Source organism: Dermochelys coriacea, chromosome 7 (genome assembly GCF_009764565.3).
Source record: "Dermochelys coriacea isolate rDerCor1 chromosome 7, rDerCor1.pri.v4, whole genome shotgun sequence".
In the NCBI taxonomy this organism is placed as follows: Eukaryota; Metazoa; Chordata; order Testudines; family Dermochelyidae; genus Dermochelys; species Dermochelys coriacea.
The window spans coordinates 118466164-118486150 of record NC_050074.1 but is presented as its reverse complement, the minus strand read 5'-3'; the positions used below and the strand labels follow the sequence as shown (position 1 = coordinate 118486150).

Below are 19987 nucleotides of genomic sequence, written 5' to 3'. Positions count from 1 at the left end.
CTGCTCTAGGATTTAAGGTAGTAAAACACCTTTCAACAGCCGACCCACTTTCTTATCAAAGCCCATCTGCAGTTAACATTGAAACAAAGAGCGCCATCTGCTGACTAAATTACTTCATTATCTAGTTCAGACCTAGGCGAGAGTTTGGGCTATTTATAAAGTGTGATTCAGAAATCATTGTGCTCTGTCACATTTTTTTAAAAAATTCCATTTGCTAGTTTCATTTCTGGAGTAATTCAAACATCAGAAGGATCTTGGGCTATAGAATATTTAGGGAGTTAGTGTTAGATGCTTTGCCTTTTTAAGCAAATGGAGAAGGCATGGCTCACAGATGAGTGAATTGAGACTGCAGATATTTTTCTCTTCTTGGGTTAAGGATGATTGTACGGCTTTTGTGTTCATTTTAAACAGATCACCTGACTGAAATTCCGGTTATTTAATGGAGTAAGATTGCCAAGTCCAATGCTAACTCAAGAAAATCAAATCAGCACACAGGTTCCTCCAAAAACAAATATTTGTTTATTTTTGTTCTTCTGTAGCATGAGTGAGGTGAGTGTTTGACATAGAATATCAGGGTTGGGAGGGACCTCAAGAGGTCATCTAATCCAATCCCCTGCTCAAAGCAGGACCAACACCCACTAAATCATCCCAGCCAGGCCTTTGTCAAGCCTCACCTTAAAAACCTTTAAGGAAGGAGATTCCACCACCTTCCTTACAGTGCTTTACCACCCTCCTAGTGAAAAAGTTTTTTCAAATATCCAACCTAAACCTCCCCCACTGCAACTTGAGACCATTAATCCTTGTTCTGTCATCTGCTACTACTGAGAACAGTCTAGATCCATCCTCTTTGGAACCCTCTTTCAGGTAGTTGAAAGCTGCTATCAAATTCCCCCTCATTCTTCTCTTCTGCAGACTAAATAATCCCAGTTCCCTCAGCCTCTCCTCATAAGTCATGTTCTCCAGCCCCCTAACCATTTTTGTTGCCCTGGACTCAGCTGGACTCTTTCCAATTTTTCCACATCCTTCTTGCAGTATGGGGCCCAAAACTGGACACAGTACTCCACATGAGACCTCACCAATGCCGAATAGAGGGGAATGATCATGTCCCTCGATCTGCTGGCAATGCTCTACTTATAAATCACAAAATGCCATTGGCCTTCTTGGCGACAAGAGCACACTGTTGACTCATATCCAGCTTCTTATCCACTGTAACCCCCAAGTCCTTTTCTGCAGAACTGCTGCTTAGCCAGTCAGTCCCCAGCCTGTAGCAGTGCCTGGGATTCTTCCATCCTCAGTGCAGGACTCTGCACTTGTCTTTGCTGAACCTCATCAGATTTCTTTTGGCCCAATCCTCTAATTTGTCTAGGTTGTCATAAAGTTACAGGTCCTTATATTTTGGTTTTTTACACGTACATGGTTGTAACACAAGAAAATGGTTTACAAGCTCAAGCTTTGACTATACCGTAGTTTAGCCCTGATTTCAGTCGTTGGTCATCAGCTACTTGTGTAACTACTTCAGTTCAGACCCCTAATGTAAGGATAAGTTTCCTCTGCCAGAGCCCAGGGGAATTGTCACTATTACGCATCACAGTGTTTGTTGTCTACACTTGTGTTGTGCCCCTTTGCAGCGGCCCCAGCTGCCAAAATCTGAGCTAATCTACACCACTGACAAGGCCAAAGCCACACTTCTGGTTCACTCAAGTGGGTGAGGAGACCTGGGACCATCTTTCAAAAGTCATTCTATCAGCACCTTGCCATCACCGTGCATTACAAGTGCCTGGCTAGACATAGACTACGTCCCTGCATTAGTGATCATTACTGATGTCTCAATGCAGTCACACAGTATGTCCTTACTGAGCCATAGCCGTGTATGTAAGCTCGTTGGTGAACTGCATACATGTAATATTATAACACTTAGGTAAGCTCCTTGTGTTTGTACAGCACCTAGCACCATGGAGTCCTGGTCCATGATCAATAAATAAAAATAATAAGGATCAAAATTGACCTTTGGCTCCAATAAAACCCCACAGTCCTTTAACCAAATGAGATAAGGTTGCAGCTCTACTCCACTTTTAATGGGGGTGCAGACAGCCTGAAGATGAGCTCTGTGTAAACTTGAAACCTTGTCTCTCTAACCAACAGAAGTTGGCCCACAAATAAATATTACCTCCCCCGCACCTGGTCTCTCTAATATCCTGGGACCAACACAGCTACAACTACCCTGCATAGCCACACTTTTGACATTCCATTCAATAGGGAAGAATGGTGCACATGACTATACACACCCCAGTTCATTGCAATGTCCTAGATATCACTATATCCCAATCGTCAATTAGAGTCTTAATTCTTCATTAACATGCATGTGATGTGACCTTGATTTTTCCCATCTACAATGTTTTGGCTTTTTTTCAAAATCCTTAACAATTTTCCCTACAGTTCTTCACTATGCATCTTACAGTCCTGGCCCTTTAAAATTCCTTTCATCTTGCAGGGCGAATTCCACTGAATAACACTGAGTTCCTGTAAAAACAGGAGGCATTTTAAAGAGCCAGGACTGTATTAAACTCTTGCCTCCTGGACTACTATAAAATGAGTCCTTGTTTTTTATGCCAAAAATTGCAGGAGAGAAATGTCTTGGCTGGTTTTTATCTGTGTGCATCTGCTGCATGCCAAATTTAGAATAATTTTAACAAGCTGGATAGAAGAAAACAAATGGCTCTTGATCTGAGCAGTCTGCTGTTCTTGCGGGCATCCCCAGAGAAGATGGACAGCTGAGAAGATAGCTCCTTATTTTAATTGTTGCATTAAAATCCTTCCAGGCCAGTACACAACTGTTAATAGGCAATTTAATTAAACATCAACACAGTTCATTTTTATGTCCTCTTGTTTCATTTTTCTCTTATTACTACAGTAACTTCTATTAAAACAAAAGCCATGGGGAGTTTTGTCCTTATGTAAAACACGCTTAGGAGCTACCAATGGACCTCTTCATTTAAGTACCTAAGCAGATTCCCCAGCCTCTTCGTGTCCTAAGAGCAAGGAAATGTGCCTGATCTCAAACACAGCACTACACAGTGTTGCCCTTAGACACCCCCCCCCCCCCGAAGCCTATCACATCCCTTTGTTGCCGTCTGCACAGAAAGGCATTAGAGGAGATTACATTAGCATAGGAAGGATGAGCTCATGGAAAGAACCCTGGTCCAGGCCTCAAGAGAGTTGGGTTCAATTCCTGGCTCAGCTGCAGACTCACTGTATGACCCTGGTCAAGTTACCCTGTGCTTTGGTTCCCTGTTTGTAAGATGGAGGTAATGGTCTTGGTGGGGGAACTGTGAGGGTAAACATCCATTAATGATTATGAGGTGCTCATGTACTATGGTGAATGGGGCCATGTAAGCACGAAGCTGGAATGTACCACTGCTCGTTATACTGAGTTCATTAGCGTATTTAAATAAAAAAACTGGCACCACCCTGCTCAGGTCTACAGCTCTCCTGTTATCCACTGGTGCCCCACTCTCCCAGTTTCATGGAAACCCTGTGCATCAGCACCTCCTCATTCAACTCCCTGCTAACAACCCCTGGGATGCTTCAAAAACAGTCCCTGTGGCATGCCCTGTATATGGGAAGCCCCTGACAGCTCCATGTAATTTTAGAGAAGGAATTTGCCCCATATGAAGGCAACAAGTTATGATCACCTTTGGGCTAGTCCCTATGAGAGGTTCACTATGAGAGGTTCACTAGAGCAACTATTGTATATAAAGTGGGGAAGCCAGCCTCTCCATCTTTCTTGTTTTCTGGGATGCTGCCATTTTGTAGCCTGGCTCTCCAACTGTACAGGGTGTTCTCAGCTAATCTATCTTTATCAGCCTAAATGCCAAATTGACTTAAGTGTATTTGCCAAGGAACTCCTAAATCCCACTATTCTAGGACGCATTTGGTTTTTTGAGGACTGGTCTGCTTAAATCAAAAGTAGAGCCAATTGCTGCCTTGGGAAGTGACAGATTTGATAGTCACGTGAGCAAATATTGGAGTTCCCATTGCAGGCGAGTTATGAGCCATTTAAGCTCCAAAACAACTGAATTTCGCCACTGCCAGGAACATTTATGATAAGAGTGAGCAGAGGGCAGGATTTCATAGGAGACAGCTACTCAAACACTTACAGGCTGTCGGAGCTCTCTGCCTGTGATAAATGATCACAAAGCTTCCAACTCAAGGTGAAATGGTCTATTTGTCTCGAAAACCTTGGCTAGCGATGGGCATACTGCCACTATGCAGTGCCCAAGCTCCAGTCATGATTTTTGATTGAGGATTTTTCTAGGGGGGAAAAATAAGCACCGGCTCCTCGTGTAACATTTTTACGGGAAGGGCAACAAAAAACTTGACATTCCTCAAATGCAGTTGGAGAATGCCTCCAGCTTGCTAATATTCTTACTACTCCAGTAGCACTACTTGTATGCACAGGGCACCAGCATCTCAGATGATGTAAACTGGGATTGTGCCATTAAGATGGTGTTGCACCAGTTTACACCAGCTAAGGAGCTAACCCCAAAAGCTTGAGCTGTACGGATCTCAGTGGCTAAGCAAAACTACCCATTGACTTCAATGGGTGTGACACTGAGATCCCCTCAATGCCACCTGGTAGAGGGTCCCCCCGCCCCAATACTATAACTCACATCAGGCCCAACACACTCATAGCCCCGACACACTGTTGTCATAATATGTAGCTCCAAGGTGTCATGTAAGGTACCATGTGTAAACTGGGGACACGCTGGTCCCAGACATCGTGTTCTATATGTACTGGTTGTGTACAAAGAGCTATAGATGTGTGGTGGAAATGGGTTTGAAAAATGTGTTTGGGCAGCAGTGCATAAAGCCAGCTGGCCCTAGACAAAGGAATGTTTATTTACCTGTCCAACCAGCTTGACTACTGGCAGAGGACAATGAAAGTGCATTTACGTAAAGCCATCAAGCTAAACACATGGGGAAGATGCTGGCTAATATACTGGCTGTGTATTGGTTATAGTGATGAATTAGAAAAGCTAATTCACACTCCATAGTTTGGCAGGGTTCTGTCTCGTGATGAGTATTCGAGTTATGACGAGAACCCTGCACAAGAGAGACAATCACACTTAGGAAAAGGGTTCTGGCATCGTAATAGTTTTATTTGCACAGGTAGCAAAAGCACAAACATACCAACCCAGAAAAGTAGACAGCGATAATACAGAATGGTCAAAATGTCCCGCATCTGAGCATCCATGTACTCACACTATCCCTTGTGGAAAAACCTGATGTGTTAATCATCATTCTCATCACCACTAGTGGTCGGCATTCTGGCATCTCCCTAGGCACGCAGGCTAGGACACAGCTTTTATAATGTGTTACACTGACCCCCCACTATGCCAAATGCATAGTCAGTAGGGGGTTCAGCCCCTTTTCCTTTTCTGCATTTCATCACCCGGCTAGTGTTGGGGTGACCTTCTCCCATAGGTAAGGATACAATTCTGTCATGGAGGTCACGGATTCCGTGCCTTTCCAGGCCCTCCATGACTTCTTCTGGGGCAGGGCAGGAGCAGCTGTCAGCCCTGGGACCGCCAGAGCACTGGCCCCAGGGCTGAAGCAGCAGGTGGGGTTGGGTCAGCACTCCTGGGGCTGGAGCAGCAGTGGCCAGCCTCCGCCATAGGAGCCGCGGTAGCACTGGAGCAGCTGCAAGCCCCCGGCAGGGCTCTGTTTGTTTCCCCCTGTTCCCAGGCTATTTTTAGTAAAAATCGGGGACAGATTACAGGCTTCTCTGAACTTTTGTTTATTGCCCACGACCTGTCCCTGACTTTTACTAAAAATACCCATGACAGAATCTTAACCTTACCCATAGGTTACTAGACCTTTCACCTCAAGCTTATTAGCATATACGGCAGTTAGTTACTATGGCATGCTTGTGGTCAGACATCTGCTGAGGCTCCTAGCTTAACTCAGCTAAAGCTGATGCCAAATGACAACTTGTGGTTACCAGTCAGCAGTTTAGCAACACTGACTTAAACCTCACAGCGTGCTCTAGAGTCATATATGAGTGACTCATGTCAAGTCATTAGGCTTTTGTCCTTCGTTAGTTTGGCTAAGCTATTGTCTTTACAGGCTTGGGACCCATAGGCTTTTTGCATTACTGCCTTAATTTGTACCTATAATTTACCTATTTATACCTATAGGCTACAGCGAAGACAGCTTAACTCTCACTCTAGGAGACAGAATCTGCACCCTAGGAAGCCTTACTGACACTTGCAGCAGAGACATTCGATTTTGGGTAAAATAAGGGGAACAAAAGGACCTTTTAGTTATACAGCTCTGAGGGGACACTGAGCCTATGAAAGTTGGATCCCCTAGTCTGGCAAGCTAGGGATACTGGTAACTTGATGACAGTAAGAAAACTCCTTAGGCAAAGATTGTAACTTTCTAAGATAAAATTTTAGTCACTAGAGAGTGTGCTTTGGTTGATTTTTAACCATACCTGTCTTTTATTCTTGCTTAGCATCACCTAAATCTCTGTTCTTTGTTAACAAACTGATTCTTGTTTTATTACAAAACCATCTCAATGTTGTGTATTAGAACATGCAAGCCTTCAGCTAACCTTATAGGCTGACGAGTGCTCAGTCTCTTCGGATGCAGCAAACTTAATCATCGTTTCTGTGCATAGCCTGTGAGAAGGACTAGACGCTGCAGGAAGATGTCTCTGGGGAACTCTGGCTCACTGATTGTTAACGGGAAGGCCACGTTTAGACTGACAGAGTCTTGAAGAGTTTGCTGGCAAGGCAGACAGGAAGCTGAGCCAGAGCTTAGCAGCAACAAAGCGCTCCCTTGCGATGGCAGAGGGGTAACACAGTGGCCCACAGTTCTGGGTGTCCTGAGATTGATGTCACAGCAGGGAGTCAATATAATAATACCATCAGAATAGCAGGTTTATTCCCGCCATAACTCTTGCAGTAACATGCTCGACTATAAAAAGTTGGCTTTGTGGCATGATCTTAAGTGATCATATGCCCAACGTGGTAGAAAATGCATTCAGAAATAGAGCTGGTTGAAAATTTGCTCTCAAATTTTTCTACCAAAATTAGCCTTTTTCCTACCTCTCCAAGGAAAATTTTCCAATGAAATAAAAATTTCCATGTGAAATTTTCTTTTTTGGGGAAGTTTTTTGATAGACAAACAAAACTGTTTAATTGTTGTTCAGAGTTTGGGGGAGGGTTCTTGCCTTTACTCTTCCTTCCCTCTGTTTCCCACTCCCTGCTCTTCCTTTTTTCCCCCTTTTACATTGTGACACTGGAAAAGGGGGGAGGAGCAGAAACTGAAAAGCAAAAACCAGAAAAAAAATTAATTTTTGAGTTTTCTCTGAAAACTGGGGGGAAATTGTGGGAACTTTAAGGAAAAAACCCTGAAGTGTTTAAAAATTTCCCCATGAAAAGCCAATTGGCATTTTTCTGCCAGCTCCAGCTAGAAGACTTCACTTCTCCCTGCTGTCCCCTACTTTTGGTATCTAACAGCAACCATGCAAGAGGGACAACTTCCCATCAATGCAGGACAGGGGACATGCCTCACTCTTGGCTGCTATATTTAACCTTTGGTAGTCTGCTATCAGGGCTCCTGTGTCTGTCTTTCTACTCGTGGAGCATAAGAGACAAAGTAAAGAAGAGTGTGATCAACTGAAGCCAAGGAGTTGGCAGGAAGTAGCTAATGCAGATTGGAATCTGAGCAGGACTCCAAGGCCTTGAACTGCCTTATTTTTGGGAGGTTTAACAATTACAGGTGCCTAGGAACTTCATTTTTACATCTCAGTCTTTAGTCCTTCAGCAACAGTCTCTCCATACTGGCTCAGTGCATGATAACTAATTCAGCTAGCAAGGTCATTGCTTTCCACAGCTGGGATTTCCCTAAAAGTGTCTCATCCAACTATTGACCCTACTTAGTTTCTGAGATCAGACAAGATCACAACCCAAGGCAGTATGGCTGCAGGCATGGAACAGGTACCTCTCTGATCATTCATTCCCAGCTGTGCAAAAGTTAATTTGGATGGCAATTAACAAAGATTCATCTCCATGTGATGATTTGTTGAGAAAGCACTTGTATGAACTTTGAACATGTCCTATCACATGTCAGGTATTTGGCAAAGAAGCACCCAGTAAAGGGAAGCAAGTCATTTCTCACCCAGGATTATAACACCACTAAAACTGTGCACACAAGAAAAAAATAACACTGATTTGCACTGAAGTATTATCACAACCTTACAGGGACACAATCAAGATAAAAGTAATACTTGAAAGAAAAAAAAAACCCACACATCTGAGTTTTTATGCCTTGGATAAAGTGAATTTGAAAAAGCCAGCCACTCAGATTTTTAACGTTTTTCACTTTGGGTTTTTTCCTCAGCTTGGATTGTGTAATGATGAGACTGTTTGGTTTCATTGCCTATTTCACTTGCAAGTTCTCAGGCACCTGCACGCATTTGGGTTTCCAGCAGTGCTGAGGAATATTTAAACAAGCTTTGTCATTTAATGTGGCTTAATTACTGTTTCACTTTTAAAAAAATTACAGAAATACATGAGAGCTACAAGGACTTGGCAGCATCTCGTCAACGTCAGACTTACTGCTTGGCTGGAAAAACTCTTGGTTTTCCTGCAGTTTCTAAGGGAGGCTTCAGAATTTTTGTTTCCAGCAAGAGGCTGGACTATTAATTCAGGTGCTTTAGTGAACACGGTGTGACAATATCATTACACATTATGAGCCTAACTCTGCTTTCATTGCAAACAACACTGAGCAATGGGATTTTACATGGAGGACGGAATTTTTTTCTCCATCATGGAGGCAGGGTGCAGGGCCCTTCTGCATAATGTTTATTTGCAGTCTATTGTTTAGCCACTAGATGTCTGTGCGTTATACTGAGATCCAGACAGAGCAAGTCCCTGGTACACAAAGGCACACTGAGCTGGAACTTGAACTATGAACACAACGTATTGTGAAAGCCTGTTTGGTTTGTGTCCACCTTAGCTGTTTGCTTTAAACACCTACAACAGGAAGGGCTATGATTCCATGACACTGTACTCTTATATACTGCATTGATTGGCACCATATAAGTAGACAGACCCATACTATAGCCTACGGGCAGGCGATTCAGCCGTGGCCTTTTGCATTCACACACCTCCATAGGGTTTTGTTTGCAATGCTGTGCAGAGATCTGCCACAAAGTAGAATACTCCTATGATGTTTAACACCTGCCCCAACTCCAAGGGAAAGGTGTGTCTATGTATTTTAAGCCAGGTGTGCCTGTGGTGGGTGAGGGCTGGGCTTGGCTCTGAGTTTAAAGGCCAATTAAATCCGTTACATCGCTGATAGAGACCAGAGAGACTGAAGGCAACAGAGCAAATCAGGGCTCTGAAGCTTTTATTAGCTGATCAGAAATACAGGCTCATCAGTATAACAGTTAACATCAGCAGTGTATAGGCAACTGGAACCCAAGAATGTAAAACCACTGGGTTTTCACAGTGATAAATCAAAATGTATAAAACATTCCAGTTATTGTCTCCTCGAATGATTGTTTCAGCAAGGCCCAGATTGCAAAAGCAGAAGACTTCACTTTTGAGATTTGCTCATTATCAGAAAACTTGTTCACAGACAGAATGCTCCTGTCCCCCCACAAAGGAAAACAAAAGCTAAACAAAAAGCCCCCTTCCCTCCCCTATTTCCAAATGGTTCTCAAAGGCTCTTCCTCAATCCACATTCATTTTTCAAAACGAGGGGTGAGGGAATAGAGGATTTTAAGGTTGAATGATTCTAACTGTCACCATGTAAAAAGTTATTTTTAAAAAAAGTTGGTTTTAATGCATTTTTGTGATGGGCTCCGTCTCCCTGATGAGCCATTGGAGAGCCTCATATCGTCCTTGGCTCTTCAGTTCTGCCCCAATCACCTCCCTGCATTTCCGGTGGTAATCGTTCACCCAGTCGCACTAGAGAAAGAGACAGGAGCAACGTTTAATGCAAATCAAGAAGAGGGGGAGCAGAGGTTGATCTGTTCATCCTGCACTTTTGCATGGGCAACATAGTCAGCTCTCAGTGGGGAACTGACCGGGTCATTAGAGCAGAAGGGAAAAGGGCCAGGCCCATATATTCAGGAATGGCTTGCAATTGTGGGTGTCAAAACTGAGGCACCTAAGACCTGATTTTCAGAGGTGCTGAGGCTCCTCTCTTTGCCTTCAGTTGGATCCGTGGCTACTTTACCATCTCTAAAAATGAGTGTCTCCAACAAAGTCAGTGGCCACTTTTTAATACTTGGGCCTGAGAGCCCTGGAGTCATTACATACACTGCCTTGAACGGGACTATACACCTAGATGTGGGCTACCATTTTGGGCCTGACGGCCACAGAAGATAGTGCATACAACACGCATGCAGAAAAGGGAATGTGAGTGGGGTTATTGGTCAGGAGAGGGTAGGAAGGAAGAGTAGAGAGGGCAAGTATTGGAAAAGAGATGGGGAAGGCTATTCTAGGTGGGGGGGCAACATGATAGAAGGGATGAAGCAAAGGAAACAAAGTGGGTAGCACCATGATAGGGCTGGTAGTGTAGGGAGTAAGAGGAGAGTCAAGCAGAGATTAGTTTAGGTGATCTGCCAAAGTGAAATCACCGCCAGCAGGAAGGTAGCCCTACTGAGAGATGAAGGGGAGACCAGGATCCTTTGGCCCTTTAGAATGAGTCCACTCCCCTCCACAACTGCTTCCCTTACCTCTTTTTGTGTCAGTAAAGGGACACTGATCATTTTAGTCTGGATCGGAACCAGGGTTAGTGGCTCAAAAGTCAGGCTCCCTCTGTTACTGAAGTTGTACTGCAGAGGAACAAGGAAAGACATCCTTAGTCATTGAAAACTGCTCCAGCTGGATAGGAGTGTTCTGCACAACATGTGAAACCCCAGTGCTTGGCATGACTTATGCATGGTTCAGAAGGGAAAACATTTGGCTGGTGTTCCAACTGTGGGAGGGCCTGACGTAAAGTCCACTGACATCAATGGAAGTCTACATTTGGGCTTCAGATCAGACCCCTGAATCCCAAATCTGAGATCATCTTGTAGAAGGGCAGCTACCTGGAATTGCTCATTTTGGCATTCCTTGTGACATTTCACCCCAAGAGATTTAGCAGACAATTAAATGTTCCTTTTTGAAAGCACCTGTGCTTAATGAATGCATAATCCCCCCAACCAGGCAGGTGTGGGTGTTGAAGCAGACTATATTGGCTCTACTCCAGCTGGAGACCCTGCCATGCCTAGGAAAATCCAGCTGTTAGCTTTACAACCCCGCAGTGACACAAAGAGGCTGGAATGCAGAGACTCGAGCCCTGAATCTCCGGAGCAGAGAGAGGACACTTGGGAGGATTCTGCTGCACAGATTTTAACCTTGCCTGATCTTTTCTAGTGAGCTGTGCAGATCACAGCAGCACCAGCCTTGTCCTCATTATATCTGTTTACAGAAAGAGACTGGGACTCAGTCTCCTTTCAGAGAAAAGTCCTCATACGTTTTCCCTGAGTGAAACACTTGCAAGTGCAGTAACCCAGCCCCGTGGGAAAACTAGACCTGTGGGTACAACTGCCTGCAATATTGACCTGCTTCCAGTTCCAGGCTTTTCATTCAAAATCCATGAGACATTCGTTTTTTTACAACCATCAGCTCACAGAGAGGCGATAAGGTGCTTCTTGAGCATGCTCAGAAGTCACTCACCTTGGTTTTGGCAGGGATCACGAGTACCACATTTTCTATGCGGATCCCAAAAGACTCATCTTCATAATACCCAGGCTCTGCAGAGACAGACAATAATCAGCCAATCCCTGCCGGGTAGCACAACCACTTATCACAACAGGTGAATTTCCTCCTGGGGCTTTAGTTCATCTGCATAGCTAAATAGTCTGGACATCTGGCACCCACGGAGGGGAACAAATTTCCCATTCCGTCTAATCTGCATGCACAGCCCAAGCAAGGTGACAGGCTGCCCCAGTTTAGGGAGTCACCTTCCAACCTCAAAAGAAGGATACAAAGTGTGTGTCACATCTGTTTGAATCACCAGAATTCTGCAAACACTACTAATCCACAGGCCAAAACATCCCAGTCTGTTTTAAGGGGTGCCCATTGTACACAGTGCCTTCCATGTAAAGATCTCAACTTAAGAAACTTTATGAATTTAGTCTCACAAATCCCCCCCAGTCCCGCCCCCATGCGCGAGGTAGCTAAGTATTATTATCCCCATATTTTCCCACGGGGAAAACTGAGGCATAGAAAGATTAAACAATTGCCCCAAGGACATACAGACAGTCCGTGGATTAGGTCCTCCAAGTCCTGCTGCCCATTCTTATGTGGTCGCCATAAGACCATCCTTCCGCTGAAGAATGGGAAAATATGTCTGAGGCTCTGGTTTGCCTCTCAACCTGGTTTGCCAGCAATAGCTCCATTGACTTTAACAGTTATATTGGTGTAAACCAGGAGGAAGTGAGTGCAGAATCAGGCCTGTAGTGTCACAATAGAAAGACGGGGTTTTAAGACACCTGACTCCAGGTATAATCGGATTTGGTCTCTCTCTAGATATCTTAAATAAGGAATTACTTGGCAAATGGAAAGGCAGAAAACATCCCCCCACCCCCATTGCTTTTCAGATTTGTTCCCTAAGCAACTTGTTAACACAGCGGTCTTCATCTGACTACAGAATATAGTCAAGGACACTAAATACCATCAGAAACGATCATGCCGGCTTCCAGGGGTTCATCAGCAAAGGTTTTGTAGCTGATGCCACATGGACCCTCGTGCACATTCAGGAAACACCCAACTCCATGTCCTGTGCCATGAAGATAATCCAAACCACAGTCCCACAATGCAGAGCGGGCAAAGGAATCCAGAAGGTGACCTGCAGGCCAGCAAAAGAGACATTTAGAGAGGGTTCCAGCTGCACAAAGTCAGTCTTTGATGATCACACCTGCAGATCTTACCACGGGACACCAGAGCATAAATGAAAGAGAGAAGCAAGTCACCGGCTTGGTGCAAGTTATAAAACAGACCTGTAATGTGGTATAGTGGCTATTTAAGGAAAAAGAGGGATGGGGGTCCAGGCTATCCCATTCCAAATACAGTAGACTCAACCAAACAAAGACCCTGTGGGACAGCAAAGGCTGATGTGAGGAGAGAGGAAATGGTCCTGGAGAAAGACTGAGTCTTGGGGAGAAGAGATGACTATTTATTTAAGAACCCGAGGTGAGCTTTTACTGGCAGGGTGGGGTAAGGCTCCCGTCTCTCCCAGTCAATCAGTCACCCAACCAATCAAGACAAAAACCCTAGAGAGGGGGACAAAATGTTCCCTGTTCTCATTATGCGGAGGTGACAATACAAAGGGCATATCTGCCATAGACCTTCAATACTGGGAGGAAAAGGGGCGACCCGGAGTGCCCTTCCCAGGCTGGGGAAAATAGCTTGAAACCACCCCCAAAAGAACACTGGGAGGAAGGACTTTTGCAATCAAGGCTTTTTGCATTTGAGGTAATTTCATTGTGAAAGATCTTTGTGGCCAGCCCAGTGGGAACTGGACCAGGTATATATACAGGGCTTACTGTGAACTAGGAGAGAATGTCTCAGGGCAGTGAGACCACCACCCACACCATCAAGGGTAGCAAGTCAAGTCTCTTCCCAACTACAGAATTCCAGGGTCGACATCCTGTGGCCTTTCAGAACAGTGTCTGCCTCATAAAAGCAACCCGCACCAGCCCCGGCTCTCTCAGTAGAGTATCCAGAGGCTGAAGGCCCCTGCAGAATGCTCATCCGCAGAGGTGGTCACTGTAGGTATACTGGAGGCAGAAGAATTGGGGATGGGATTAAGAGGACAAAATGGCCTTCCCTCACCCTGGTACACACATGCCTAATAGTTCCCTAGAGCACCAGAATCTGGGGCTTGACTGCCCAACATCAGCATCCAGGTGCGAAAATCTGGCCTGTATTTGCAATGCATCAGAAATGCAAACTGAGCCCAAATGAAAAAGCGACATCTTTGCTGAGTATCTTATGTGGGACAGCATAACACTGCAAGGAACTGGCTGCTATGTGTGTGTGCCACTGCCCTCTGCAGGATGGAATCAGAATATCTTATTTGTGTGTCATTGGCCCTATACTGCTAACACCCACAAGAGCTTCTCCTTTAGCTTGAGATGAATACCTCTGCTTTTGATGCAGGCAATGTGAGATCTCTGCTTGCTCAGGCTGTGGCCATGCTATACAGTACCCAGACAACTGTAAAGTTCTAGGTGGCCAGTGATTTGTTGCTATCCAACTCAGCAATAAAAATATTACACCCGTGGAACTAGAGTGAGAGTGAGATACAAATTCCCTTCACTCCAGTCCAAGAGTTTAATTGCCAAACGGTGTTAAAGGAGCTAGATCAATAAATAAGATGCAATGTAATGGTTATACAAAGAAACACAATTAAAGACAAAACTTCCATGTCTGCCAACTTCATTTGTATCCGTCAAGCATAATAATCTTGTAAATGGTCACATGATTCTCCAAACACCTCAGTCGTCTGAGCCATCTGCTCAGAACAATCTGCAGCTGCAGAACGAAGTGAGACAAAGCAAGCGACCAACCTTTGGTTCCGTTAGGGAAGACGGCTGCACTCACAGCGATATGACCTTTCAGGACGTAGGTGAAGCATTCCTGCCAATGAAAAGCACTGAGTAACAAGAAGATAAAAAGCAACCTCCTTCTTTGCTTTGAAAACAGGATTGCATGTTCTAGGTCAGCAGAGCGTTACAGAGGCTCAGCTAAGACCCATAAAGTAGGTGATGCTAAAGCAAAGCATGAGAACAAAGATACAGACTGAGAGAATCAATAATGACTAGGGCTCTACCAAATTTATGGTCCATTTTTGTAAATTGCACAGACATCGCATTTTAAAAATCTTAAATTTCACGGTGTTGTAACAAATATAAAATGGCAAATGTAAATGTAAAATATATACATGTAAAGCCGTTAAGACTCAGGGTTTCTCAAACGGAGGGTCCCCACCCAAAAGAGGGTCGCAAGACTATTGTGGTGGGGTTGCGGTATTGCCGATCTTTCTTCTGCACTGCCTTCAGAGCTGGGCAGCTGGAGAGCCGTGGCTGCTGGACAGGTGCCATGCTCTGAAGGCAGCACCGTCACCAGCAGCAGCACAAAAGTAAGGGTGGCAATACCATAACCCCTCACTACAATAGCCTTGTGACCCCCTTTTGGGTCAAGACCCCCAGTTTCAGAAATACTGTGTACTTTTGTATACTTTTACCCTATACAAAAGACCAGATTGCACGGGAGAAATCCGATTTCACGGTCCGTGATGCATTTCTCACGACCGTGAATTTCGTAGGGCCCTAATAATGACTGGACTGAAGCCTTCCAAACTGAATGCCAGGTGGACACCAGTCTTACAAACCACCGGTTATACAAACCATTTTTCCCAACAGCAGGCAAAAAATAAATCTCATAACAGAAAATGATGTCCAAGAACAAGTCAACATCCCTTGACAGTCCTATGCCTTCAGCATGTTGGAAATAGCTTTCTAGTGGTTTGAAAGGCAAGATGTGATGCATTGCACCCATATGGCAATCTATGCACCGTACTCACTGTAATTTTAAGATGTTCTATTTTATGAACTTTTTGATTATATGAACGCCTCAACAGTTCGTAAAACAGGAGCTCTCCTGTAAGTACCTAGACAGACAGGCCTGGTATACATGCAAAATTGCATTCATTTTAACTAACGATGGGATTTTAAACAGATTTAGTGACATCGCTGAAATCCCAGTGTGAATTCTCTGATATCATTTTAAAACTGGCTTATAACAGCGTATGCCAGTTTGAAACCAATATAAGAGCCTCTGCAATGGGGGACCCAAGCCTCCATGGATGGCAGGAAGGGATTAATGAGCTCCAGAAAACTTAGTCAGCCCAAATGGAGACACCTGGGGCAGGAGTCAGGCTTCCAGGGAGGGGTTTAGAGCCAGGCTCAGCTGGGGAAGGAACAGGCAGAGAGAGAGAGCGAGCAGATGTGGAACAGAAGGCTAGCTAAGGCCAGGCACTTGTACCCAGAGCTGGCTCCACGGGGACTTAGGTCGGCTTACCTACATCGCTCAGGGGCGTGGATTTTTCACACCTCTGAGCGACATCGTTAAATTGACCTCATTTTCTAGTATAGACCAGGCCTAAATCTCTGCACCCCAGAAGGCATTGGAGGCTGGGCGAAGCAGGGGAAGCCCAGCTGGGAACCTGAGGCTGCCTGGACACTGTGCCGCACAATGCTGATAGGAGGCGCTCTGCTGAGGATGTGCTGTAACAGCATCCGCACAGAGAGCTGATTTTTAAACCGATGTAAGTGAAACCAGTGCGACTCCTTTGTTAGACAAGCCCTTGATGCCCCGCCTTACCATTTGAGCTTTGTGATGGTAGGGTCAATTACCCAGCAAGGTGGTTTGAGCTTTCGGCACATTGCCACTGAACTTTTCCGGGGGAAGCCAGATTGTTTTCCAGGTGGGAAGTGTGGATTCTGAGATGGGGAAGGTGCTATTCTTTATATTTTCTTAGGTTACATTTTGGAGCTCTGAATCCTGACAGCTTCCTTTTTAACCAGGAATTGTTTCGGGGGAGTCCTGTGGCCTATAAAGGAGGTCAGACAAGATGATCACAATGGTCCTTTCTGGCCTTGGAATCTAAGAATCCTCACCTATTTTTTTAGCAAATGGATGGTACCAAGTGAGCTACTTTGATTCCACAGTTACTAGGTAGCTTTCTACCACTCGTATCATTTTTACCTTTTTCTTTTTCCTTAAAAAGTAATGATCATTAAAATATCTCTAAAAGAAAAGGAGTACTTGTGGCACCTTAGAGACTAACAAATTTATTTGAGCATAAGCTTTCGTGAGCTACAGCTCACTTCATTGGCTGCATTTGGTGGAAAGTACAGTGGGGAGATTGATATACACACACAGAGGACATGAAACAATGGGTTTATCATACACACTGTAAGGAGAGTGATCACTTAAGATAAGCCATCACCAGCAGCAGGGGGGGAAAGGAGGAAAACCTTTCATGGTGACAAGCAAGGTAGGCTATTTCCAGCAGTTAACAAGAACATCTGAGGAACAGTGGGGGGTGGGGTGGAGAAATAACATGGGGAAATAGTTTTACTTTGTGTAATGACTCATCCATTCCCAGTCTCTATTCAAGCCTAAGTTAATTGTATCCAGTTTGCAAATTAATTCCAATTCAGCAGTCTCTAGTTGGAGTCTGTTTTTGAAGTTTTTTTGTTGAAGGATAGCCACCCTCAGGTCTGTAATCGAGTCTGATCCCACTGAGACTTACCAAAAGAAACTACAGCATTTGCTCAAGAAACTCCCTGAAAAAGCACAAGAACAAATCCGCACAGACACACCCCTAGAACCCCGACCTGGGGTATTCTAACTGCTACCCAAGATCCATAAACCTGGAAATCCTGGACGCCCCATCATCTCAGGCATTGGCACCCTGACAGCAGGATTGTCTGGCTATGTAGACTCCCTCCTCGGGCCCTACGCTACCAGCACTCCCAGCTATGTTCGAAACACCACTGACAATCCATCGGTGATCTTCCTGAAGATACCATCCTGGCCCCTATGGATGTAGAAGCCTCTACACCAACATTCCACACAAAGATGGACTACAAGCCGTCAGGAACAGTATCCCCGATACTGTCACAGCTAACCTGGTGGCTGAACTTTGTGACTTTGTCCTCACCCATAACTATTTCACATTTGCGGACAATGTATACTTTCAAATCAGCGGCACTGCGATGGGTACCCGCATGGCCCCACAGTATGCCAACATTTTTATGGCTGACTTAGAACAACGCTTCCTCAGCTCTCGTCTCCTAATGCCCCTACTCTACTTGCGCTACATTGATGACATCTTCATCATCTGGACCCATGGAAAAGAAGGCCTTGAGGAATTCCACCATGATTTCAACAATTTTCATCCCACCATCAACCTCAGCCTGGACCAGTCCACACAAGAGATCCACTTCCTGGACACTACGGTGCTAATAAGCGATGGTCACAAAAACACCACCCTATATCGGAAACCTACTGACCGCTATTCCTACCTACATAGATTCATAGATACTAAGGTCAGAAGGGACCATTCTGATCATCTAGTCCGACCTCCTGCACAGCGCAGGCCACAGAATGTCACCCACCCACTCCTATGAAAAACCTCACCCATGTCTGAGCTATTGAAGTCCTTAAATCATGGTTCAAAACTTCAAGGAGAAGAGAAGCCTCCTTCCAGTCAACCATGCCCCATGCTACAGAGGAAGGCAAAAAAACCTCCATGGCCTCTCCAATCTGCCCTGGAGGAAAATTCCTTCCCGACCCCAAATATGGCAATCAGCTAAACCCTGAGCACATGGGCAAGATTCACCAGCCAGATACCCAGGAAAGAATTTTCTATAGTAAATCAGATCCCATCCATCTAATATCCCATCTCAGGGGATTTGGCCTATTTACCCCTGAATATTTAAAGATCAATTACTTACCAAATCCCATTATCCCATCATACCATCTCCTCCATAAACTTATCGAGTAGAATCTTAAAACCAGATAGATCTTTTGCCCCCACTGCTTCCCTTGGAAGGTTATTCCAAAACTTCACTCCTCTGATGGTTAAAAACCTTTGTCTGATTTCAAGTCTAAACTTCCTGGTGGCCAGTTATACCCATTTGTTCTTGTGTCCACATTGGTGCTGAGCTTAAATAATTCCTCTCCCTCTCCTATATTTATCCCTCTGATATATTTATAGAGAGCAATCATATCACCCCTCAACCTTCTTTTAGTTAGGCTAAACAAGCCAAGCTCCTTAAGTCTCCTTTCATAAGACAAGTTTCCATTCCTCGGATCATCCTAGTAGCCCTTCTCTGTACCTGCTCCAGTTTGAATTCATCCTTTTTAAACATGGGAGACCAGAACTGCACACAGTATTCTAGGTGAGGTCTCACCAGTGCCTTGTATAACGGTACTAAAACCTCCTTATCCCTACTGGAAATGCCTCTCCTGATGCATCCCAAAACCACATTAGCTTTTTTCACAGCCATATCACATTGGCAGCTCATAGTCATCCGATGATCAACCAATACTCCAAGGTCCTTCTCCTCTTCCGTTACTTCTAATTGATGCGTCCCCAACTTATAACTAAAATTCTTGTTATTAATCCCTAAATGCATAACCTTACACTTCTCACTATTAAATTTCATCTTATTACTATTACTCCAGTTTACAAGGTCATCCAGATCCTCCTGTATAATATCCCGATCCTTCTCCGAATTGGCAATACCTCCCAGCTTTGTATCATCTGCAAACTTTATTAGCACACTCCCACTTTTTGTGCCAACGTCAGTAACAAAAAGATTAAATAAGATTGGTCCCAAAACCGATCCCTGAGGAACTCCACTGGTAACCTCCCTCCAACCTGAGAGTTGGCCTTTCAGTAGGACCCGTTGCAGTCTCCCCTTTAACCAATTCCTTATCCACCTTTTGATGTTCATATTGATCCCCATCTTCTCCAATTTAACTAATAATTCCCCATGTGGCACGGTATCAAATGCCTTACTGAAATCTAGGTAAATTAGATCCACTGCATTTCCTTTATCTAAAAAATCTGTTACTTTTTCAAAAAAGGAGATTAGGTTGGTTTGGCACGATCTACCTTTTGTAAAACCATGTTGTATTTTGTCCCATTTACCATTGACTTCAATGTCCTTAACTAATTTCTCCTTCAAAATTTTTTCCAGGACCTTGCATACTACAGATGTCAAACTAACTGGCCTGTAGTTACCCGGATCACTTTTTTTTCCTTTCTTAAAAATAGGAACTATATTAGCAATTCTCCAATCATTCGGTACTATTCCTGAGTTTACAGATTCATTAAAAAT

The 19987-nt window shown here is 44.4% G+C and overlaps 1 protein-coding gene and 1 long non-coding RNA gene across 10 annotated transcripts in view; one reads left to right on the top strand and one right to left on the bottom strand.

Annotated features, from left to right (window-relative positions):
* The first annotated feature begins 425 nt into the window (after positions 1-425).
* On the top strand, positions 426-9754 carry LOC122460976. The gene is made up of 2 exons (XR_006282652.1): positions 426-549; positions 8575-9754. It is a non-coding gene; the product is annotated as an uncharacterized LOC122460976 (long non-coding RNA).
* The window catches only part of XPNPEP1 (X-prolyl aminopeptidase 1), a 55164-nt gene continuing 44580 nt past the window's right edge, over positions 9404-19987 (bottom strand). For all 9 annotated transcript variants that reach the window (XM_038410107.2, XM_038410106.2, XM_038410109.2 and 6 more), the window contains 5 exons: positions 14639-14708; positions 12742-12915; positions 11742-11818; positions 10757-10855; positions 9404-9983 (listed from right to left, as the gene is read on the bottom strand). In XM_038410107.2, the coding sequence (XP_038266035.1) occupies positions 9855-9983; positions 10757-10855; positions 11742-11818; positions 12742-12915; positions 14639-14708 (549 nt within the window). In that variant the 3' untranslated portion in view covers positions 9404-9854. The remainder of the gene's footprint in view (positions 9984-10756; positions 10856-11741; positions 11819-12741; positions 12916-14638; positions 14709-19987) is intronic.